Below are 25,198 nucleotides of genomic sequence, written 5' to 3'. Positions count from 1 at the left end.
AGGAAAACAAGTTTATTTACCCCGACAGCCAAGTCTGTCTGCAGGAACTCCAACAGTGGAGGGAGCCAAGGGCCTGGTGCTCGGACAGGGCCCAGGGCAGAGGCTCCACAGGGACCGGCCGTGGGGGCCCCTAAAAGCACGCGACCCCATTCCCAGGTCCCCCCCGACCCCGCCCCAAGCCACACCTGTGGCACAAACCTCGAGGGGCGTCCGAACCAACCCAAATCCACCTGCCCTGCCACCCAGCAGGGCGGCACCAAAGCAAGTTTTCACCAAGGCCTCCCCCGCCAAAGACAAAGCGGCAGCGTGATTCGGATGATAAGGATCTAAAGCTGCAGGACAACAGGATGGCAGCGCAGGGCCAGGACTCCGAAGAGCCCTGGGACTTAGAGGTCGCCGCCTGGGTCATCCAGGTGAGGCGGGCGCTGCCGGGCTCCGCGGGGCGGCAGGCACATGGGGTCCGTAGTAAAGCAGAATCACTGGGATAGTCTCTCAAAGTATCTGCGTTCTGGGACAAAGCGTACGAGAGAAAGGGGCCTGCCCGCCACCCGGAGTTCCTGCACGGCTGGTGCATTCACAGAACGGCCGCCCGGCCGTGTCCGCGCCTCCTCGCTGGTCGGACGCCCCTCACCAGGACCACCAGGCGGGCTGCAGCCAGGCCGGACGGCTCGCACTAAGGATCCCTCACGGAAGGAAACGTTTTAAAGCCCCGTGCGTTCTTAGCAGAGAAGCATGTTAGGTACATAAATTAGTATCATTAAAAAGACCGACTTCAAAAGCTGCCCCAAGCGGCCAGCAGCGTGGACGCCAGGCAGCCAAGCCGCGGCACCACTCTGCACTCCGCAAGGCCAAGCGCCCCGCAGCAGCCCTGGCTCACACGCTTCCTTCAAACCCCACGCGCAGAAAAAAACAAAGTTAAAGGACCAATTCTATTCTTTCAGTCGTGAATTCTTCTTCACGTCGAGTACCTTTAATTTTCCTTCTCAACAGTTCCATGTTCCTGACGCACCCAGTCTGTGCGGGATCCACACATGAAAAGCACGAACCCTCTCTCAACACTGCACTCTGACCGTGTCCAGGTGACGCACGGTGTGCAACCCCAACAGCGCGGCAGGGGGGCGGGACGGGAGGCCGGGAACGCAGCGCAGTGGCCCGTGAACGGCCACGCCAGCCGGTCAAGACCGCGCCACCTGCCACCACCCCCTGCTCCGCGGTCGCCAACCCCCCCACCCGCCGAGCACAGACACTGCCGCTCCCCACACTGCACCGGGACCCTGACCTGGATCCCGAGTCTTTCGGCTGTGCGGCCACGTGGGAAACCCTCCCAGGAGCACTCAACTCAGAGTCCGGAGGAGCACAGCTGAGGTGAGAGCGCGCCCTCAGCCCAGAATAATCACTTCCCAGAGCTGCCAGGCCGCCTCCACGCCGCACGGCCACGGCGGGCTCCCAGGGGCCACTCTGTCTTGTGGCTGTTCCGGCGTGGAGGCGCCCGGGGACCAAGTTCCTTCCTGTGCGCTCGTTCTTTTTTTTTTTTTTTTAAGATTTTATTTATTTATTTGACAGAGAGAATGAGAGAGAGAGCACACGAGAGGGAGGAGGGTCGTGATCACCCAGCGCGTCCAGAGGCCACAGAGGAAACACTACAGCTCCACCTGGGAGGAAGGCGGCAACAAGGTGTCCAGGAGGGGTGCTCCATTCTATTTTTAACCAAGCGCAAGTGAAGGCACGAGGCTAGGAAGCAAATGCAAAACATTCCATCACCGAGACTGCAAGGGGCCCACAGTTCAGTGAGCGGCTCGGAGCATGTGGCCCGTCCAAGTTGCAAGAACTCAAGCACTAAGTGCAAAGTGACGAAAAGGAACATTCAAAGTAGAAGCAGCACCTGTCATCCTCTGCCCAAGACAACACACCGCGTACCATCGTGGAAGACTGGCACCCCGTTTTAATTGGGGGATCTCACGGGAGGGGAGCCGAGAGCAAGGGGCCTCCTCCCGCCGCCACCATGCTCTGAGCAGCCTCTCGCGGGCCCCCGCCCAGCCCCGCCCCGCTCAGGTCAGGACACAGCACAGGAGTGATTTCGGTCCTCTCTGGTCTCGGGAGGGAAGGGAGCCGTCCCCTCCGGGAAGCTCCACATCGGTTTCCCTTTGCACACCTGCAGAGAGCACGGAGGGGTCCCAGGGGCTGCTGGTGGCCCGCTGGTTGCCTGGCTCGTCCTCCTCTTCACGCGTGTGGAGAGACTCGGGTTTGGGCAGGGAGGCCGGCCTGTGTGGCCTCGGTGAGTGGCCGCTGGTGCTGGCGGGCTGGGCGGGCAGCGCACTCTGACCTCTGCGCCGGCACTCCTCCAGGAGAGCGTCCTCATCGGCCACACCTGCAAGCACAGGACGGGGCGGGCGTGAGCTCGCACTGCTCCTCTCTCCACCTGTCCTGGGGGCCCCCGCGCCCCTGCAGGAGGAGAAGGAAGACGCTGAGTCCACCGCCTGTGCTACCTGGGCCTGACCCTAACCTTCAGAGACAGGGGCTTGTGGACAGGCCGGGGACACAGCTGCTCGTGCCCGCCCCTGCACACACACACACGGGCGACTTCACGCGTTGTCAGAGCTCATGTCCTACTGAAATCCGTCAGGGGCCAGGCCGCCCACGAAAATTTGTCAAAACTGACCCAGCGGTTATCACCCTGCAAGGAAAGGGCTCCAGATGCAGCCTCCCATCGCGTTCCCGGGCAGCCTGAATTCTAGAATCTGTCCATCTAAGGGGAGGAGGGGTTGGCTGGCCGGGAGGTGGGGGCCTGACGGCCCGTGTCCCCACCCACGCGGGTCATCTGTCACCCCAGAGACACACCCAAGATGGGACAGTCCTCTCAACGTTGTGTGTCTACTGGTCTTCAAAAAATAGCAGCTTTGCACATTAGATAAACACTAGGAATTAAATCAGAAAACAACTTCTAATCGTCACTGAATGATCTCAAATTTCTTTCTCTGAAGGCTCTTGATGACCAGGCGCGCAGGTGGAGAGAAAGGTGCCATATGAAGCCAGAAGCGATGCTGTCACAGCCCCATCTCAGGGAACAACGGGCCCGGGGGCGTTCCCCGAGCCTTGTACCCGCCCTGCCCCCTGGAGGGAGGTGGGGGCGTCCGCTATCCAGGGCACAACAGTCATCAGACGCCCAGCCAGCCAGCGCACAGAGCCCGAGCCCCAAGAAGTGCATGAGGGACCACCTCCCTCCATGCGTGACCTCCAGCGTGCACAGAGTGGGGACTGTCCCGTCCCCGCCTTCCCCGTCGGAGCCCCAGGTGTCAGCACTCGGCTCATTCACACCAGGTGCCAGGCTCAGCGCGGGCAAGACAGAGCGCCCACCTAGATCACTCGGAGGGCGCGAAAGCCCTTCTCAGGGGTCAACTTCCAAGCCACAAGCACCGACCCCAACCCAGGCGTGACCTCTGCCCTCGCACCGGAGTCATGGCCACACTGGTGAGAGGCGGCAGACTCCATGGTCCCAGCACCCACACCAAGCACAGAAACTACTGGAGAAATAGGAAGTCCTGGGGCAGCCTGCATCGTGCGACTGGCATTTTAGAGGCTTCCCAAAGTGAGTCTCTGGTTCCTCAGAGAGCCTCTGAAAATCCCCCACAGCTCCGGACACCCTGGGTGCAACACATGTGCTCCGTGCTTTCCGGCACTCGGACCCCCCAGCCCCGCAGCGAGGCTGGGCTAAGGGCCAGCGTCCCGTTCTCTCCCGGCTACCATGCACATGTCCCACGTGCCGGCCGAAACGGAAATGTCAGTTTTGGAGCCGTTTAACCAGGCAGACCGTCACGGGGGGAGGGAACGCTCGGCGGTCCCATGCACGTGGCCTGGACAGACATTTTCAGTGAGGACCTCTGACCCACTGAGGGTTTCTCAGAATCAAATCTGAGGACTGAGAGGACACGGATACCCCAGGCCTGGCAGGCACATCCCTCTGGGGCAGGTGCCTCAGCCAAGGACCACCCCGTGTCTGCAGCAGGAATGCGCCCATGAGCGGGGCCGAGGTCGCGGTTGGGGGAGCACTCAAGGGGAGCCCACCTCTCGGGGGGTCTGTGGTCTGATTATGTGGCCTTGTGTTGTTTTTGGCAAATAAAACAGAAGTATCACTCCCAAATACATGGTGTAAGCCCCAAGGAGCTGGCAACAAGTAGTAACTGCTACGTGGTGACCTGACTTCAAAGCCTGCATCTGCAGTGGGGAGTGGAGAAGGGCGGGGAGCCAGGACCTCGGTGTCTGCAGGCGTCCCGGCTGCGAGCCGCGTTCAGGGAGGGGCCTGTGGTCGCGGCACCCAAGCTGACACCACGACCAGCTCTGTGCCCTGAGCGTCAAGGCACATGCTCAGCTTCTCTCCACCTTGGAAGGAGGCAGGAAACTTCCGAGGGCAAACGGGCCACCCCTCCGGGCCCCACACCACCACACCTCGTAATCAACAGTGGAACACAAAAGAAAATGTCAGCACGAGTTCAGAACATGGTCAGTACCTCTCCATGTGGGCTTGTCTTTGTGAGTGGCTGGCCTGGACGTGGCGGAGGAGGACGGGGGCACATGGGGGGAGTCGCGCCCTTCCCAGCTTACTTACCCCAGTTCAGGAACACTCGGATCCGAGTCTCTCCCTGCCACCTCCACAAGCACCTGCAGCCACCGTGGCCAAGGACCACCCCCCACGGAAGAGCAGTGAACTGGTCTGGGCACAGACCACTGGCCTCGCTTCCGTCACTTACGGTGCAGAGAAGGTGGGCGTCTGCTGCTGGACACAGGCCCCCACGAGCTAGAAGGCCACCACGGGGCCACATGAGCCACCACGTGGGGAAGAAGCACCAGGACTGGGCCGTCCTACCTACCCCCGGTTCTCGCTGCACTAAACCACCTGCTCGCCCCAGGCCCAGGACGGGCACATACACCGGCTTCCAAGGCCGCGTCATGTCCTGGGTTTGCTGTGTGGTTAGAAACCAGAAGTCTCTAAGATGTTAAGCTCGACGATAGTCTGAGAATGCCTTGAATATGCAGAGACAGAAAACAGTTGCACGCTGAAGGTTTCCATCCACTCCAGACTCTGGGCGAAGGTGCCACGTCTCCCACACCTCTCGGATCCGGACACACTCAGGGCGCGGGAGGCAAGCACGTCCCTGACTCCAGGACTGCACAGGAAGCCGGAGTCCTGCGGGGGGTCCCAGGCCCCAAGCGCCCAAGCCTGCCCACTGGCTCTGGCCAGAGGCTCAGTGCCTGTCCTCTGTCTCCCCACACCCAACCTCCTGGGCAAACCCTAGTGCCCCTGCAGCTCAGGCCTCTCTCCCACGAGGCTCCTTCCCTCGAGCCCCGCTGCAGAAGCCCTGCAGCAGGAATTACCGCGTGATCAGGGTGGGTGGCCAGGGCTGAGCGCTAGGCTGTCAGGTCCACAGTGCCCCTTTCAGAAATAGTGGAAGGACACACAGCTGAGCACCTACTGTCCCACACGTCGCTTTCTTCCTGATTTACACGGTCGACCCTTACGGGGGACACAGTGACCTCTATGCTCCCCCAGGCCCGCCATGCCACCGAGAGCTCCTCAGGTCTGGAGCAGGAACAATCAGGTCACTGACCCCACAGAGTTCCCACAAAACTTGACGGTATCTCAAGAACAAGGAAAAATGATTCAGGGAAAGGAGATAAAGGACGGAAATGAGAAGCAAAGATTAAATCGCGGTCTTACCCCAAATCTTCGCTGGATACTTTCTGCAAGGGCTCAGTCCACACGTGCACATTCAAAGCACTCACTGAGCCACTAAATGTGCGGTATGCTCGCAGGCGTTGACAAGGTTATGAAACGGGAGGCCACCACCCTTGCCCTGATGGTTGCACGTACGCCTGAGTTTGAGGAAAGGGATTCAAGTGCTGGTTTCAAGAAGAATGAGGGTTACGATGGACTGGACCGTTTGGAGCCCCAAGGCAACGCCATCGCTTCCGAGTCGGAGCCTCTGGTCCTCACCGCGAGGCGGGAAGCCTGCCTGCGCCCCCCAGGCTGAGCACCGGGCTGCAGACTCCACGTGCTAGGGCCTGAACCGCCCCTCACCACGCCCCCCACCGCAGCAGAGCCTCGGGGAGGGGGAAAGGGAGGGGACTCGACATGGAAAGGAGAGGGAGGAGCCTCTGGACCGAGGACGTCCCACGCCCCGTGTCAGAATGGACTGCGGCACAAAGGGTCAGGTCAACCGGTCGTCAGGACCCACTGCTCTGGCCTCATGGAAGAGGGAGCTTCGGAGGGGGGTGAGTACCGCGGGATCGGAACTGGCTTTGCCTCACCTCAACTTCAGAGCAGTCCTGCCGACCTTCCGCAGCACCAGACTCCGCGCGCCCCCCCCCCCCCCCCCCCCCCAGCCCATCCTCAGAGCCTCTGTTCTGCCTTCGGTTCCCGCCAAAGCCCCAGGACGCGACAGCGCCGGGTCGGGAACACTCCTGCTGCCGCGTCAGGCCGCACCGCTGGGCGGGAGTGTCTGCGGGGAACTCGCCCGAGCAACGCCCACCAGCACCTCACGAAGCCACGGGGTGCCCGGGTGCCCGGTGTGACTTACAGCTTTCTGAATTAAAACCAGACTGACCACGGCCGCCCCTACCTCATCCCCTACACCCACGGTCACACTGGAGAAGTCGCGGTTTGCTGCTTTCCACAGCCTTTTCCCAGGTCCTGTCCGACTTCACGAATTACTAGACCCTTGCTCTTCTATGGCACTTCCTGCTGTTCCGACGATTTGAGTTGACCGCTTTGTACTGTATGAAGGTAATACAGAATACAAATACCTGGAAAAAAGTAGTCCCCTCTAGTTCTACAACCCACCCAGAACTTACTATCTCGGTGTGATTTCAGCAAGCGTTTTCTCCTGCGTGTGAATTAACTGAACTTTATGTTGCTTACAAGAGTCCGAGCATCTTTTTCATTCGGAAAACTAAATATACCAGCAACGGTCCTGCCCTGCAGCACCGAGTTATAAAATTTAAAAACAAAACAGGGTGTGCAGTGTCCGAGCCAAAGTACGCTGAGATCATCGAGAAGCTATGAAAGGAATGCTCAGCAGCTGCTCCGCGCGCACGGCCGATCGCCTCCGTTCTTTCCCCAAATGGAGTCCAGATACAGTGAGGGCACTCTGGCCTGATAATATGCAAATGAAAACAAACTTCCGTAGACAAAAACAGAATCCCTTTTCCCAAATAAGTACAATCCAAGAGGCCTTGGTTGTGGCTGCTGTTCCCGGGCAGGGGCGCCGGCAAGGCGGGGGGGTGCAAATCCCTACTTACTCAAGTCATGACCACCACCAACACAATGGGAGATGACACAAACACCCAAAAATGCACCACTGGCCCATCAGAAGGCTCACTCAAACCTCAGGGCCCGGTCTGTGCCAGGCGCTGCAGACCCGCGTGGGGCAGGGCTCCTGTGCTCACAGATGCAGTAGACGGGACACACACGCACAGAACACAGTGCCACGGTGAGGTCCGCGCCACCCACCTCGTGCTCGGCACATCCACGGCATGCAGGACCAACGGCGAGTGGGCAGCTCCCCCAAAGGGGACAAAACGGGACATGGGAACAGCACAGGGAGCGGCACGGACCAGGATGTGCCTGGGACATAGGACAGAGCGGCCATGGAGAGGCCTGGGACAGAACAGGAAAAAACAGGCACCACACAGATCCTGAAATGTCTCCTAAGCCGACAGGGTCCCTGAGCGGTTTTCAACAAGGCAACGACTCAATTCCAGCCAGCAGTTGGTGGACACGTGACACATGCAAGCTGGACTGGGAAGGCAGACCGGCTCATTAAGGGAGACAAGGACTAGTTCTCCAAGTAACCGGACACAGGGAAAGCACACCATGGCTGGTTACATGAAAGGAAACCAAGTCACAGTGGGGCCCAAGCCCAGGCAGAGAGGGGCTGCAGTGCTGGGAGCGGGTGCGTGGAACCCCGATCTGGGGTGAAGGCCAGGGAGGGGCCACGACAAAGCAGCCTACAAGGAAGCTGGGCCCTGAGCCCCAGAGCTGCTGGCTTCCCCACCAGTACTTCAGCTGAAACCGAGGACGGAGCTCCTTCACCCGGTCCCGGGGCGCTGCACCGCGCCTCCACGGCGTGGCCACCATACACGACCACCTCTCCCCCAGCCGGGCCTGGCCGACTGCACGTCTCCCAGGGCTGGCAGGCAGGGGTGGGTCCTCAACAGGCCTCTGTTAAGACCTCCAAGGCCTCTGTGTGGCGTAGGCCTAATGGTGTTAGAGACCGTGCAGCCTGGCAACCTCCTGACAGACACGGGGCCACAGCCACGGCCCAGGATACTTCCTGAAGCAGGAGGGCCTCCCGGGGAAACCCCACCCGGCACAGCACCTGGGACGGACCGTGCGGACTGGCTGGGAGGACCGGGCTGGACCCCGCTTACCCCGCGGCACCTGCAGAAAGTGTTATGGCGGCAGTGAGGCCAAGGACGCCTGGAACACGGGGCCATCACGTGTCCTGGGGCGTCCGGTTGGCTTGAGCACAATCCTAACCGGAAAAGGAAGAGAGCAGAGGCACACTAGCCAGAGCTTCATCTTCTCGTCTGTGGCTTGCATCGGATTTATCTCAAGTCACTGGGCCTCCCTCCCGGGACTGGCACCATCCTGTGACGAGGGCTCACGTTTGATGCCTCGCTGGTAGCAGGAGGCTGCTGACCCCCACGTACAACCCAAAGGCCGCCAAGGACGGAGGATGATGCACAGGAAGGAAATGGTGCGGAAAGTGGAGGGCACCGGCGCACAGCCCCCCGGCCCGAGGTCCCTGCAGCAAACCTGGCGGAGGTCTCAGGGCCACACAGCCCTACCCCAGCTGCAGCAGGGCCTCAAGAGGACAGGACCTGCGTGGGCGTGGGGAGAGGGGAGGAAAATGCCACCTGAACTGTGAATGGAGCCCTTGTGCCCCGAGCGGGATGGGCTGCCGGGCCTGCTTGCTTGGCCCACGGTCCTCGGTAACCCCAGCTCCGAAGCAGGACTTCGTGGAGACAGAGAACAGCTGAGGTAATTAACAGCAACGGAAATGAACCTTGAGAAGACCCATCGTAAGGCAGAAGAAACATTCTAGTTCCACAGGTTTGCATATTCATAAAATCTGATTTTTTCTAGTTTCTTCTCAATGACTGCGTCTTCTGTGAAACATTGACATCTGTTAAATCTTTCAAAAACATCTTTCAGATGAAGCAAAGCACGTGCCAAGGACCTGCTGCAGCTGTCTGAATCAGAACCACACACCGGCAGTGACCCGGAGCCTGCGCTCCCCCCTCCCCCGCCCACGGAAAAGGCACACAGCGCTGGCAGGCTCCTCCAGGTGCACCATCGCGGCGCCAGGGAACCCAGAGCTCAGCCCCCGTGTCCGCTCAACACCAGCAGTAAACACCACTCACTAGCACCATTCCCATGAAATTCTCTTCAAAAGAGAATTTAACGGAAAACTAGGGGATACATTAAAACTCCGTGAGGACACAGAGAATCGTGCGTGTTGGAGCCTCTGTCTGTCACAGCACACAGCACTCTGAAGGCGCCTCTCTCCAGTCGGTCGGCCCCAGACCACGCTGCGCAGACAGCGGGCTGCTTCGATTCCACTTCCGACCCCGCTGTGGCCAGTGGGAAGGCCCGCGGCTGGGCGATGGAGCGCGCTCTCGTGAGTTAGGGGCCAAGGTATTCTCTCTTTAAAAATCCGTCCCTAACAAAGTTATTCACCGTAGCAGTATCCTAATGAGCGATCTCAAAAAAAATCCAAAGGCAAATTACTAAGAATTAAATCACATTTCACAGTGGGGAAAGGACAGAACTGCCATTCATATGGGAAAATAAAAATTAGACTCCATACTTCACTTGGAAATTGTAGATGGATTAACATTTTAAACATTTTTAGAAGGTAAATAGGGACAGAAATAACCAAACCAAGAGAGGAAAAAAACCCAGCAGAATAAAGTTCACAGAATCGACTAGGTAAAAACTTGCAGTTTTTGAGCCCTTCATCCCAAACAACAGGTGTTTCGTATCTTCTAGGCCATGTTTTGAATGGAAATAAAAACACAACAGCCTTAAAAACCAACAGAAATGAAGAACGTTTTATACGTTGAACTCAGAATTTTTAAAACTCCCATTTGTGAACAAAAAGGCTGTAAATATTCAAAGTGCAACTAACAAAGAGAATAGGAAGAAAAACGATGAAAATTGGATAACCTGTCAATAGGAAAGTACTAAAAGCTAGTGTTTCCAGAAAGAACAGATGCAAGGAGAGAAGGAACTCTCACCAGAGTGACTGACGCCTCCTGAGCCTCGACGGACGGCCATGCTCCCTGGAAACACAAGGTGCTAAACCGACAAGGAGAAAAACCAAACCAGGAACGGCAGAAAACTGTGAAGGTATCAGTAACTGGAAAACATGCCAAGACTAGAGGACTTCGCCGGCAAGGCGCCTCTCCTCATGGGGACAGAGAGCACAGAAGGCACCCCAGTGAAACAAAGATCCGGGCCAGACCCTCCCGCACACTCGGGAGCCCCAAGGACTTCAAGTCAGAGAACCCAGCATCGCCACCCAGCTTTCTCCTTCAACAGGAAGAGAAAGCTGCAGCCAAGCACATAATCCCAGAAGTCAACTACTAAAACCAGACTACTGAGAACAAGAGGAAAAACCCCTACTATCAGTATTAATGATTGGGTAAGAAAAAAATGGGGGAGGGGGAGATAGGCGAAAACTAGTAGGGCTATCTAGCTATAAAAAATTGATACTTTAAAAAAAAAAAAGTAAGCCAAGGGGCGCCTGGGTGGCTCAGTCGGTTGAGCATCTGACTCTTGGTTTCGGCTCAGGTCATGATCTCAAGGTCCTGGGATGGAGCCCCACGTCAGGCTCCCTGCTCAGTGGGGAGTCTGCTTCTCCCTCTCCCTCTGCCCCTCCCTCCTGCTCGTGCTCGCTCCTCTCTCTGCACTCTCTCTCTCTCAAATAAAATCTTTTTAAAAAAATTCTCTCCCTCTTCCTCTGCCCTTCCCCGCCTCTAAAAAAATAAAAACAGAGTAAGCCAAAAGTACAGTGATGCAACTGGATAAAAAGGAATATAAAAACTTACTTTCTCACTCAGGTATACCCAATAGCCAGTTAGTAAAGGAAATCAGGTAAGCGTGGGTACCTGGAGCCGACTGTGCCTTTCATTTCGAAGCATTAGGAGCACCCGAGATGGGTTTGAGAACAAGCTGCCCTTTCCGGCAACCACTACAACACAGGGTGATCCTGGCATAAAATAAGACCAAAGAACAAAAGGAGAGAGGAGTCCTGAAACAGCTGTATGTCTGACGCAAATGTGCAAGAGGAACACGGAAAGACATTTGGGAGAAAGTCAGATGTTTTCAGCACAAACAGTCCATGTAAATTAAAGAAACAAAGAGACAAATATGTGTCAACATACAAGAAAATGAGACAAAACTTGGTTGTGGAAGATGTAGGATATTAAACCAAAGGTCAAACAAAGCCACTTTTCTGGAGAAGATCCTAAGACGACCACACAGTAAGTCCAATGAACAGATGACCACTGCAAAGGGCCATCCCCTCCACAGAGCAGGCAACGGACAAAGACCCCGCCGTGACAGGCACCTACGGGACCCCGGAACTGGGAGAAACACGTTATGCTCCAGCTAACCCCAACAAACAAGATGCTCCACCCAATTAATTAGCCAAAGAAATGTCCAGTTTAGAAATCATTGAGTCTTCACAAGTTATGTGAGGAATCCATTGTTGACGGGGAAGTATTCTTTGTGGAAAGTGATGTCAATTTTCATGCACACGTTTCAACCCAACTAAACTTCTAGGAACCTCATTTGATGTAACTACTCCCACAAGAGCAGACTGGGGGTAAAAGCTGCAAGCCACTCTGCCGGGTGCACAAGGGCATCAGGCCAAGGCCACAAGAGCACAAAGGGCGAGCGAGCACACGCCACGCACCGGCCCTGCCGGGCACTCGGGAACCGCCTGGGAATCCAATCCCTGCTTGGCAGATGACGGGCAACAACTCACAGGACTCTGCAGGAACTCTTCCTCATGCCTCTGGACAGTCCTTCATGCCTTCCCAACGCCCTTGAACACATTTTCACAGCTCAACAAACTATGCATGGACCCTTCATCAAATGGTTCACGAATAAAGGAAAGACAAGCAGAGATGGTGGACAGGACACATGGAGCCCACTGCTCTTTCTCTTCCTTCCAGCTCTGGATTTCATGTTAATGCCCTGGCATCCTATCAAGCAACCCCAAAGTCTCAGATAAGAGGTTATCTGCTCAGGCTCAGGGTTGATTAGCAGCTATGTTTCTAACATTCGGGGTGGGCAGACTGGCCAGGCAGCCTGGCTTCATGAGGCCCTTGGCACATCCTCCCTGCCACCCTACCACATCGATGCCAAAGAGGGTCAGCTGACCAAGGGAGCAGCTGAAGAAGACAAGTGAACATCTTTGTTCTGGTGGTCCAGTTTTCTCCTAGTATCTTTGTTAATGCATGGGTATAAGTATATAGTCCTATGATACTGTGTATTCATGACATGATAGAACACACCATCAATATTGGGAAATACTGGTACTTAATATCCTCTTAGGGGAAATTTACCTCCTAACGATAGGCTGGGAAGTCACTAAAAGAACTGTTCGGGGTGCTCGCTTCAGCAGCACACGAACACTGGAAGATTAGCATGGCCCCCACTCAAGGGAGGACACGCAAATTCGTGAAATGTTCCAGAGTTCGATGAACACAGGGGAAGGGAAGGAAAAGACAGACAAAAACAGAGGAGACAAACTGTAAGAGAGTCTTAACTCTCAGGAACAAACTGAGGGTTGCTGACGGGAAAGGGGGTAGGGGGATGAGGTGGCTGGGTGATGGGCATGAAGCACTGGGTATTATAGAAGACTGATGAATCACTAAATTCTACCCCTGAACCTGTGGGGCGCCTGGGTGGCTCAGTCGTTAAGCGTCTGCCTTCGGCTCAGGTCATGGTCCCAGGGTCCCGGGATCGAGCCCCGCATCGGGCTCCCTGCTCCGCGGGGAGCCTGCTTCTCCCTCTCCCACTCTCCCTGCTTGTGTTCCCTCTCTCGCTGTGTCTCTGTCAAATAAAAATAAACAAACTGTTTAGGAAAGAAACATAACCACATGACTTGGCACGTACATTAAGAATTATATACAGGGCGCCTGGGTGGCTCAGTTGGTTAAGCGACTGCCTTCGGCTCAGGTCATGATCCTGGAGTCCCGGGATCGAGTCCCGCATCGGGCTCCCTGCTTGGCGGGGAGTCTGCTTCTCCCTCTGACCCTCCTCCCTCTCATGCTCTCTGTCTCTCATTCTCTCTCTCTCAAATAAATAAAAATAAAATCTTTAAAAAAAGAATTATATACAAACAGGAATGTTGGTGTACTAATACTCAAAACAATCTAACTCTATTATGAAAGAAACAAAATGCAGGAAACGCCTGAGAAACAAGCCTCCCACAGGCTTCAGACTCCACACAACTGCAATTTCACCGTGTGCGTGTGCGTGTGCGGGGATGGAGGGACAGCGCCAGGAACCAGGCTTCTGCTCAGGCAACCGTTCCCACCAGTGTGTCGGGCTGCAACTCGAAAAGACTGAAGTTTAACCAACATGCTACGATCCACCCACCCCCACTGTACCAGCTTGTGCACTCAGTCCACGCACAGGGCAGAAGGTCACACCAGAGTAAGGTGGTTTTCCCAAAGCATCAGCAGAAAGGAGCCAATCCGACTTCTGCAACATCATCTCCAGTTCCACGGTTCTTCGGCGAGGCTCCCTGCCACTTGCTAAGAAAGGCCTGTGTTCTCTACTACCCATGTGTGGAATGCTTGCAGTATCAGGATGCAGTCCCCAGCAGTGAGCGTAAGAGGAGGGTGGGGTGGGGAGAAGGGCATGATGGCGAGACACGCTTTCCTGACACACATCAATCCTGTATGTAATAAACTACAGTTTACAAGACTATGAAACTGAACATTTACTAGTCAGGGCCCAAAGAGCAAAGAAGTGTTGTAAACCAAGATGCACCCTCAAGCCCTCCCAAGCCACACCTGGTCATTACGTGGCATGAAGGAGCAGGGCACGATGCATTCCCAGGTGAACAAGGAGGAATGGAGAGGGACAGTCACTGCCATGCTGGGCTTACTCCTCGAGCACCAGCTCAGTGAGTGGTGCCCCCCAAAGGGCCTCTACTCGTCACTCTTGCACTCCAGAACAGGTCCTCTGTTTTCTGAATGCTCAGATAGGAGGAAAAGGAACGACGGTCCCCAGGAAATGACTCACCCACCCAGGTAGTGTGAGAGTGCCTGACAACAAAGGCAAGAGGAAAGTATTTGCCACCCGAGGGCAAACAGCGAGCTGATGGGCCTCTTGATGCCCACGTCCAGTTCTCCCTAACAAGTGAGACTCCAAAGTCCCAACGAGTCCTGGTCTCTGGATCTCCGTGACTTCTACATTTGACTGATACGGTTAAGAGCTGTTATAACTTCCCCTCCCTTGACCCTCTCAAATGTCAAGATGTAGAAACTAATATAGCCAAAAGTCATCTGGCCTATCGCAGTCCCAACTGTTAATCATACTAAGAACCAAGGTCTACATCTAATTAATGCAATCACTACAGCTCAAGGAGTACAGAATAAGCATTCTCACAGCGGATGAAGCAAGAACAGAAAGTCACCCACATGACCAGATTGGGAGAAATACCTAAAAATCAAAGCGGGTGCATTACATGCTGGAAGGGCACAGGAAATGCAGATGGAGAAGAAAAATGGAAGTCAACGTTTCTTGAAGGACTTGCACCATTTAACCACCCAATGCACAAGTACTGACCGCAAAAACACCTGAGGTGGTATCAGAATTTTTTTTTTTTTTTTTAAATATAAGCCACTGGGTCATAAAAGTCAACCCCTCTTGACCACACAGTATCAACTGTTCCCATTTACTAAGCAATTTTGGGCTTGAAAACCTCCAGAAATGGTTACTACTACCTCCATCCTGTTACTGAACATGCTGATGGTTAACTTTCGCCACTACAGAAATCCAACAGCAAAGACAGTAAGACCGATTATAAACTACTATTCGATTCTCTGAAAATAAAATTTCAAACTAATTAGGTAGCGCTTCAAAGAAAAATGAGAAGAGCAGTCCCTGAAGAGGGTAGTGATAGCTAGGAGGTAGGTCATCAAGGAGAAATTTTAAACCTTTAGAAGATAATAAACAGAAATGACCACTGACTAGAAAGATGCCATCTCCCCCTCAAGCTTGGCCATTCTGTAAGGACCAGACTTCAGCAGACTAAGTACACAGATTCTAAAGAGTAACTTCAGGAAATCTAAAGCTAACTCTACAAATCTCTACAATTTGCCCTTGAAAGAACTTCAAAGAAAAGAGAGGAAGGACAAATCGCCATTCGTGCAGCCACGAACATCATCATCGTCTTCATCATAAAGTTACTGAGTTCCCAAACTCGCATCTGGAGCCTCTGGAGCTGTAAAGGACTCGCATCTGGAGCCTCTGGAGCTGTAAAGGAAGCAAAATCCATCGAACTCAATCAGACCAACTGAGGGACCACAGGGATGCAGGGAAAAGAGCAGCCTGACATCCCAAGCGTGTGCTGTCCAGTCTTCTTCAAGGACTGTAAGGATTTCTGCCCCTTAAGAGAGACATGCAGCACATGGCAGACAGGACACGCAGTGCGTGACAGACGGTGCACACGGGACGTGGGCCCATCGCGGCAGGCGCCCCGCTGTTTCCACAAGGCATCCGAGCCTACAGAATCACAGAAAAGCATAGGGACCAACAAATGATCAGAGCCTGCAATGTCCACTATGAGCTCTTCTCGCACGTCATTCCTCATGGGAGCGATGCTGCCAGAGCTGGGAAGACGCCTCACGGCTCCGGGTAAAAGGGACTCCTTAACACGCACCCCCCCGCCCCAGACAAATTTGTAAAATGAACGTTCCTATCAACAACACAAGTGCAGAACGAAGGCCACGTTCCCCCAATGCCAATGAAGAACATTTGACGGGGATGCTCCCCACCAAGAAATTTCAGCAGAAGGACTCTCTGAAGTCAGAAACCTCTGCCTCTATCCTGCATTGTAAAGGAAGAGTTCACAGCGGGACGTGCACCCGACAGTCTCAACCCCCCCCCCCCCCCGAAGGATCCCAAACGGGAGACCACAGGTCTAGTGCAAGGCCTCCCGGGAAGCTCTAACTAAGGGAGTAGACAGGACTTCTTGCTCCCCTACGGGAGCATCAACCTGCTCTATCGGGAGGGTTCATTCCACCCACCTTTAATGACAACTGTAAATTCTACGTCTGTTCAGTTCCAGGTTATCAACTGCAGTTTCTCAATGACAGAGAAATCATCTATCCTAACGGCCTAAACCAAGTGGGCTTTCTAGTATCAGAATTTTGGTTTGTGAACCTACAACAGACTTCTCTTCTCCACAGGCCTGGAGGGCTAGGACAGCACGTTTCACAGCTTCCCTTAGTTCAACTGTCTTCAAGAACTTACACTGCATTCTGCACTGTTTTTAGTTTCTATGAAATTTTCTACAATACTCTTTGTTTCCAACAAAAACATTTGATTCTGTAAAGACTCTATGGTACCTGGGCAATTTCCACATGCCTTCTAATTGGGCCTGCACAGACAGGAATTTGTCTGTCATGAAGGAACCACCCTAGGTCCTCCTGTCTTTCTGGCAGGACCCTATGCTTACCCAAAACAAAGCTGAGTGGGGTTGTTCAAATGCAAGCCACGTCCGGTTTAACATCCCTCTGGCTGGAATTCTAGTCACTGGTGACTGGATCTTCAACGTGATTTTACACGTCGAAAAACAAAAAAGAGCTTTATTTTTGTTCACACCTATGTCACCCCATGACTTTGCCATGCATATCACATCTTTAAATGAGCTGGCATCAAACGTACCCTAGAAAACTAGAACCTACTTGTAAAGAATGAGAAAGTCGTATAGCTATTTCTTCCTTCCCCGTAAAAATGTTACCACAGGAGAAGCTCAATAAATTGCTCATCATTATGTAACACAAATAGGAAAATAGACACCAACCCTCCAAATATACTGAGAAAAAGGAATACAGGTCACTCAATACCGGCGTCCACCTTGAGGAACAGAACTCAACAAGAATGAAGGGACACTGGAAGCCCAGGTACAAAATCATACACAGACACAAGAAGGCTACAGGCCCCACTCAGGAAAGAATGCACCAAACACATTCGCATTTATTATTTTTTTTTTAAGCAAATGACAAAGACCCAGTTTACCAGCTTTACTTTTTTAAACCTAAGCTTAACATTACATATTTAAACAATTGTCAAATCTTACTAAGTTGCCAGCATTCATGCACAACTAGAAAAACATCCTCAATTTATTATTAAACGAGAAATGTATTACCATTAATGCATTAATATCTCTCACTACTAAATACTGGAAAAAACTTGAAATTATTTTTGTGGAAGATTCATCCTGGCAATGTTAACTTCACAGCAGGCTGACTCTACTTGGCTCACGTTTCAAGCACGATGGAAAAGCAGGTCCGTGCTGGTGTTAGTTTATGAAAGAGTCACGGCCACCGTGGATTACGTTTAATAAAAAAGCAAAGTGCATACAGAGATTTACAACAATTTTAAAGACAAAGAACAAAAACAAAAACGAAACAAAACAAAAACAACAAAAACAAAAAACCCCCAAACAATGGTCCTATTATGTGGTCCCAACAATAAACTCAAAAGTCTATGACAAATAGGGCTCCGATGAGCTGTGTATAAATACTTTAGATTAGGTACAGTTATACTGAAAGTTGAGTTCGTTTGAAATCTTCAAAAAAAAGCGTTCCTGTCAGTCCTCAACGGTGCCCGTTACAGCTAACGCGCCTGCCACACGCGTGCGTTGTTACTTGTTATCCAAGCGCAGCAGCTGCTCCTTACCATTTATCGTTAAGGACTTTAACTGGCCGTTCTCTTCCACTTCCACTCTTTCTTCACCGTTCTCCACAATTCTGAAAGATAAAATGCATTTCAAACCTTTTTTTAAAGTCAATACATGTGAATGTACCTGCCTATTTTATTTTATTTTTTTTTTAAAGATTTTATTTATTTATTTGAGAGAGAGAGAATGAGAGAGAGCACATGAGAGGGGGGAGGGTCAGAGGGAGAAGCAGACTCCCTGCTAAGCAGGGAGCCCGATGCGGGACTGGATCCAGGGACTCCAGGATCATGACCTGAGCCGAAGGCAGTCGCTTAACCAACTGAGCCACCCAGGCGCCACTGTACCTGCCTATTTTTAAAAAGTGTAATTCCTGGGGCGCCTGGGTGGCTCAGTTGGTTAAGCGACTGCCTTCGGCTCAGGTCATGATCCCGGAGTCCCGGGATCGAGTCCCACATCGGACTCCCTGCTTAGCAGGGAGTCTGCTTCTCCCTCTGACCCTCCTCCCTCTCATGCTCTCTGTCTCTCATTCTCTCTCTCGCAAATAAATAAAATCTTAAAAAAAAAAAAAAAATTTTTTTTAATTAAAAAATAAAAAAATTTTTAAAAAAGCGTAATTCCCACTCGCATATATGAAATCACTGATCTTGAGGGCTAAAAACACAGGTGAAAGCAACCTGACAACAATTCCTTCTTAGAATACATTTCTTCTGACAGGTAAGAGCGGCGTGTCTCAAACACTGCGCAGGTGAACACGCACTGTTCACGGTGTTACTGTTCTAGCAGCGCTAACCGAAGCTTCCAGGCGTTTCTATGTTATTACACATTTTAAGTGTCGCTCTACATAAAGATCACTTCTGCTACAGAAGTATTAAGCAGCAGTTCAAATGGGAAAGCTCTAATTCAGACATCAAGATCCCACCGCTGCCAGGTTTAACATACACCCTACACATTACACTCGGAGGGTGCGTGTGCGTGTGCATGCTCGCACCGCAAAGGACACGTGGCACCCACCAAACAGTACACCTACTTATTTAAAAGGTATAAATAGCCACCGTACCTCTTTGTAGTGATTTTTCTGCCATTAACCATTTTAGTAGAAGTTGATATAGATTTGAAGTTGCCCATCCCACTACCAGCAAATGCCGTGGAAGAGAACGAAGTGAGGCCCCCGTGACCTGATGACGGGAAGGAAGTAAATCCTGTGGGAAAACAGGAAGATTAGGGAGCAATGTGTCAGTACTAATGCAACCCAAGTATGAGTAACAGGAAAACCACGAAGGAACAGATCAAACCAGGAGAGTGGTGCCTGAGCAGAGCGGCCCCGGAACCACGAGGAGGAGGAAGGAGGGCGCGTGCTCCCCTGGAGGCTGGGGAGCAGGAGAGCCCCCCCTTGTTGCATCCTATTTCCTGCCCCCCTCCCGGCCGGGCCCTCGGCTGAGCCCACTGGCAGCTCACCCTGGCAACAGGCAGCCAGCCGGGCCCACGCACCACAGAGGAGCGGGACGGCAACGGGCATCGCCGTGCTGCAGGAGCAGAACGTTCACCGGCACAGAACGCCGAACCCAACCTGCTTACCTTCTCCTTGCAATGTGACCACGAAGGGGTGACACTCTGAATTATTAAAAAGCTCAAGAATTTTAGAAAGAATACTGCAAACACTTACTAAAAAAGTATGAATCTGCCTAATTCACTTGCGGAGAACATTCTCAATTACGGCAATCACACTCCAGACACTAAAATCCCTGCTTTCCACAAGTTACATGAAAGCAAAGCAACCTTTGATACTGGGACTGGTTTACTTGTTTCAAGAGCTTATTACTACTCGTCCCACTTTGAAAATATTCACATTAGAACAAATCCCCATACGCCCTAAACATGACGCTTTACAAGGCTCCTAGAAGTAAGGGCTGCATCCACACCCCCCCCCCCAACACATTAGCCACCATTTCTTAAATGAAGTACTATTTTGTTGATGTATTAAATCAGCTTTCTTTGACTCTCCCTTAAGCCTGAGCAATTCTCCTGCAGCATACTGTGCAGTCCCTAACGACGGGCTGCTGTAGACAGGCTGTCTGCAGTCGCCCTCTGCAGCCAAGGGTCAGCAAACCCACCGTTTCCCTCCACGGTGCTAGCACAGTACTCCAAGGGAAGAACGCGGGCATGTATGCTGCGGGCAGCCTTCATAACAAGAACCGCCAATTCCTACCACGTAGCATTTGAAATAATCAGAGAATCAGAAAAAAACAAGAGCTCCTCTGTTAAGAGGAACTATATGAACTTCCAAGAAAAGACCCTAATTCTTCAGGTAAAATACGTAATTGTATCATGCCACATGCATAATACTCTGGTTAATGAACTGCCCCCCCCCCCTTTTGCACATTTTTTTTAACGTAATCTCTACACCCAACATGGGGCTCAAACTCACACCCGGAGGATCAGGACCCAGATGAGCTGCTTTTACACAGCCCACTGGCTGCTGTGGGGCAGGGCAGTCACACACGATCGCACCCCCTCGTGCACTTTGCGTGGCCACGGGCACTCGCACACAGTGTTCCACCCCACCTTCCGATCCCATCAACCTGGACCCTCCTAGAATACTATCTACTGTTTTTTTTTTTTTAAAGCTGCCAAGGAGGTCTGACAAAAAAGGATTCAGGGAGATCGTCTACAAGTGGGTTTTTTCACAATTATTTACCCCAAATCAAGTAACTCCTTTTAACCAATAATTTCATTAAATGCTGACCTTTAATAGTAAGATTAGAAATGGATTTTCAAGTAAAACAGTCTTGGGAAGATTAGGGGGGAAATTATAGGTTACTAAGTGCAGATTTTCCACACATGAAACTACTGGCAAATCTACAAAGCTATTCTAACCCAAAGGAATATACACTCTTCAAACTGCTAACTGAAACTGCTGATGGGCATTGATGTCTGTTCACAGACTGGACATTAAATCTAAGGATTTAATACCTGTATCAAAAGAAGAAAATCCTCCTCCAAAAGACGGAAATCCACTGAAGGCAGAGAAAAACGACCCTGTGCCTCGGTTCCTGCTTCCACGGGTGCCTCTTCGACTCCCAAAAAAGTCCTCAAATGGGTCTTCTAAAAACAAACAGATGCAGTTTGTAAAGTCTTTATTCGAGCTTATTTTTTTCATGGGAGAGCTGCGATAAAGGGAAAACGCATTAACACCTTATAACACACTATTCCATCAGAAGAAAAAACTTATCAAGAAGTTTTAACAAAGCTTATCTACAGAGCAACCAAAGTTCATCTAATGACCAGCAACTTAACTTACTCGTCTAATTCAACTCCAGCTAGAATACACTAAGGAATAAATAACCAGACTGTTGACACAATCATTCTGTGTAACAAATATAAAATTCAAGATCACTCATGTGCACTTCAAACTCAGACAGGGAGCCGGGTTTTTTTTGTTTTTTTTTTTCTTTTTCCTGTCAAGATCTTATTTAAATTCAAGTTAGCACATATACAGTGTACTACTAGTTTCAGAGGCAGAATTTAGCGACTCATCACTTTCGTATAACACCCAGTGCTCATCACATCCCGTGCCCTCCTTAATGCCCATCACCCTGTTAGCCCACCCCCCCCCCCCCCCCCCCCAGCAACCCTCAGTCTGTTCCCTGGAGTTAAGAGTCTCGTAGGGAGTTCTTTTATTTGAGAGTGAGTGTGCCCGCGTGCATTGAGTGGCAGGAGGGGCAAAGGGAGCAGCACACTCCTCGCTGAGCAGGGAGCCCAGCATCAGGACCGGAGCTGATGGCAGTCACTTGACTGACTAAGCCACCCAGGAGCTCTTAGAGAGCTGTTTTAATATGGCCTCTGAGTCCAAGTAGCAGGCACTGTCCCTGCTGCCACCACTGGAAAGATTAAGGGGGCTTCACACTCAGGTAACTGTACTCCAGGGAACCTGGGCTACCTTCCCCAATGTAATTATGAAATAAAAACAAAAATGGATTATTCTAACATTTATTTGCATAACACAGAGAATGGTGTAACAAGTGAGGCAAAATTTAATAGCTGTTGATCCTGGGCCATAGGATTTAAGAATTCCCTTTACTTTTCTATAAGCAAAAAAAAATTAGAAAGGATTAGTCAAAGTCAAAACTGAATAAATGTTAATTGGCAGACATTAACAACATGCTCTATTTTAACAGAAAATTACTGACACAGATAGCCATAGTGTTCCTATTAGACATACCAAATGCTCCTGAAAATTAAGATCAGCCCTGATATTTTGTTATCAGTCAATGGGGCACTTACTAAAAACATAGGAATCATACAAACTTTTTAAAATCACACTGCAGGGCACCTGGGTGGCTCAGTTGGTTAAGCAACTGCCTTCGGCTCAGGTCATGATCCTGGAGTCCCGGGATCGAGTCCCGCATCGGGCTCCTTGCTCAGCAAGGAGTCTGCTTCTCCCTCTGACCCTCTCCCCCTCATGCTCTCTCTCTCTCTCAAATAAATAAATAAAATCTTTAAAAAAAAAAAAAAAAAATTACACTGCGGTTCTGTGAATTAATCAGTGTTATTTTTTTTCCCCAGGGAAATAGAGAAGCTCAAGGAATCCTGATGAATGGTAAGAAAAAAATGCATGCCAGAGAAACAAACTACAGAACCAGGATGGTGTATTCGGTACGACCGGGCAAGAGTGACCCAAGCAGGGGAGTTCACGACACAACTCAAGGGCACAGACACACGTGACCTTCGTGGTGAACTCTGCCATGATCCGCAGAGACACACGGAGGACCCGTGAGTTGAGAGCAGACGGCTAGGCAAGGCTAAGAAGCTCAAACTAGGGCCAAGTAAAGAGCGCGGGCACACTTGGCGTCTTTCAGCTGTTCTCAGCGAAAATCGGCTGGTCTGCTTTATCTAATGCTACGTGCAGGAAGATGGGTCTGAAGGACACATTCAGAGTCACTGGTTACTGGTGCCCTCCTAAAAGCGCTTTAGAAAGGAGAAGGTGCCAGAGGAAGGAGGAAGGCCTACGTGCAATCCCAGTGCGCAGACATGGCCCCACTGGACCCAGAGGAGCCAATCCAAGGGTCACAGAGGGTACTGGGTTAGAACTGCTAACTGCTGGCTAGTCAACCCCCAGCCTGCTGGTGTTGCAACTTCATGCCAACATTCCACAGCAAATGCTGCCCTTCACAAAATAATTCCTAGGAAAATCATTTATGACCTACTACTTTGTAAATGGGGCTGGGCTTACAGTCCATTGTAACAGAAGTATAAATGGAAGTTCATCTTATCTAAAGCTAGTTAACACTTGAATTTCTCCAGAGACTCACCCTATTCAAATAAAACCACAGCCTACACACCGGTGACACCAAATTTTGTCAGAGCCACCCTGATGTCCACCACTCACGTGAAGAAACAAACATTACAAATGCAATTTAAATTTACTGTGCAACTTCTGACTCTCCCCTAAGAAGTTAACATCAAAAAGAATTTACATGGCCTGCTTTACACTTTCAGGAATCCCTAAAACCATGTTGTTCTGCACCTGAGACTTCATTTACACTGAATCCTACCGTGTTTGTTCTTCTAACGTACTTATTAACTTCTTGAGGTTCACACGGCAATCAAATCCGTAGTGCTGTTCTCTTGAGAGCGAGATCCAGGGGCCTTATGGTACCACCATCAGACACACGGGCTCAAATGCTCACACTCCGGGCTAAATGAAGACTTGCATAATTATACAATTCCATTCTTCAGAAGCTACTTCGAAAGCTGGTTTAGAAGTAGGAGTAAGGCCAGTGGATTTTCAGTTTATATTTTCTGGTATTTTTCTAAAAACTCCTTTATCTTGTTTATTTTTGTTGTTGTTGATATTGCACAGCCTAAATGCTTTTCTACAACTCGGGTAGTCATTTTACTCACTGAACTTTACGTTATGTAATTTCAAAATTAAAGTTATAAAAGTTTAACCCTGAAAATGAAAAGTCTCAGTTACATCAGTCATGGTGACACACTTTTTTTTAATATGCTTATGCTGTTAAAAGCAGCCACTGTAAAATTAGACAAATCTTTATTAAGAGCTTATCACTGGCTATTGCTGGTTTGTACCCTTTCAAAAAGCAGTTAAAGACTGTGTACCGTGACCTTTCAAAATCTTCAAGCCCCAAACTAAATACAATCAATTTTTAAAAACTCTTCAACCCAGCATTTCTACTTCAGGGAAATCACTCATCTCAAACATGGAAATACTACACTGCACTAAAAGAATTCAAAGAATTATATACTGAAAATTGAAAATAACCAAACTTTCCAAAAGAGGAGGAGGTAAATAGCATTTTAAAAGCACATTTTAAATGAGCATTAAGTTTAGGCTTTAGAAAAAGGCAGAAGAGAACATTTAGGTAACACATTACAATAGATGAAAAATATTAACAGTGGATTTTTAATTGGTAGCAAGACAAATGTTGATTACCCCTTTACCTCATTTATATTTCCCAAATTCTTGAGTATGCATTTTTTGAGATATAAAAAGGATGAATATTTTATTTGTATTTTAGAAATAAAATTGTAGTAAGACAATGTAACATAGCCAAACATGCTACCAAGTACGGTTTTACTTTCAGCCCAGTGGGCGTACAAACCACAGCCAGCTGAGGTGTCTGCTCAAGGCTGAGGAAATGGGGAGCGTGCGCAGGAGGAACAGACCCCTGAACAATGTGGGCTTAGAGGCCCTGACCCCTCACACAGTCACAAATCTGAGTTTAACTTTTGACTCTCCAAATGCTTAACTGCTCATAACCTACGGTTGACAGGAAGCCTCACCTAGAACACAGGTGATTCACATATTTTCTATGTTGTAGGTATTATATTCTGTATTCTTTCAATAATGTAAGCTAGAGAATACCAAATATTAAGAAAATCATAAAATACATTTACAATACTGTAATCCAAAAAAAAAAAAAAAAAACCCTACAAAAGTGGAGCCGCGTAGTTCAGACCTGTTTATTCAAGGGCCCACCGTACTTACAAACATCAGCTGCGACCACACCTGACTCCTTAAAGAAGGTACTCCATGAGTACCCCCCCTTCTTATTTTGTTATAGAGATTTGTGAACACCTTTTAATACGTTAAACATCCTATTCTCCGCCTCTCCTATCCCCTTACCATGTAACCTAAGACATACACTTTTTTTTTTTTTTTAAGATTTTATTTATTTATTTGAGAGAGC

At 50.6% G+C, this 25,198-nt stretch overlaps 1 protein-coding gene across 1 annotated transcript in view; it reads right to left on the bottom strand.

Moving 5' to 3' along the window:
- DNAJB6 (DnaJ heat shock protein family (Hsp40) member B6) overlaps positions 1–25,198 on the bottom strand; it is a 66,643-nt gene that overhangs the window by 3,339 nt on the left and 38,106 nt on the right. The window contains exons 6-9 of the mRNA XM_021692943.1: positions 20,961–21,092; positions 19,048–19,189; positions 17,990–18,060; positions 2,153–2,368 (exon numbers count right to left, since the gene is read on the bottom strand). Coding sequence (XP_021548618.1) covers positions 2,153–2,368; positions 17,990–18,060; positions 19,048–19,189; positions 20,961–21,092 — 561 coding nt within the window. The remainder of the gene's footprint in view (positions 1–2,152; positions 2,369–17,989; positions 18,061–19,047; positions 19,190–20,960; positions 21,093–25,198) is intronic.

The sequence above is a fragment of the Neomonachus schauinslandi genome, chromosome 12 (genome assembly GCF_002201575.2).
Source record: "Neomonachus schauinslandi chromosome 12, ASM220157v2, whole genome shotgun sequence".
In the NCBI taxonomy this organism is placed as follows: Eukaryota; Metazoa; Chordata; class Mammalia; order Carnivora; family Phocidae; genus Neomonachus; species Neomonachus schauinslandi.
This window is presented reverse-complemented; position numbering and strand designations above follow the sequence as displayed.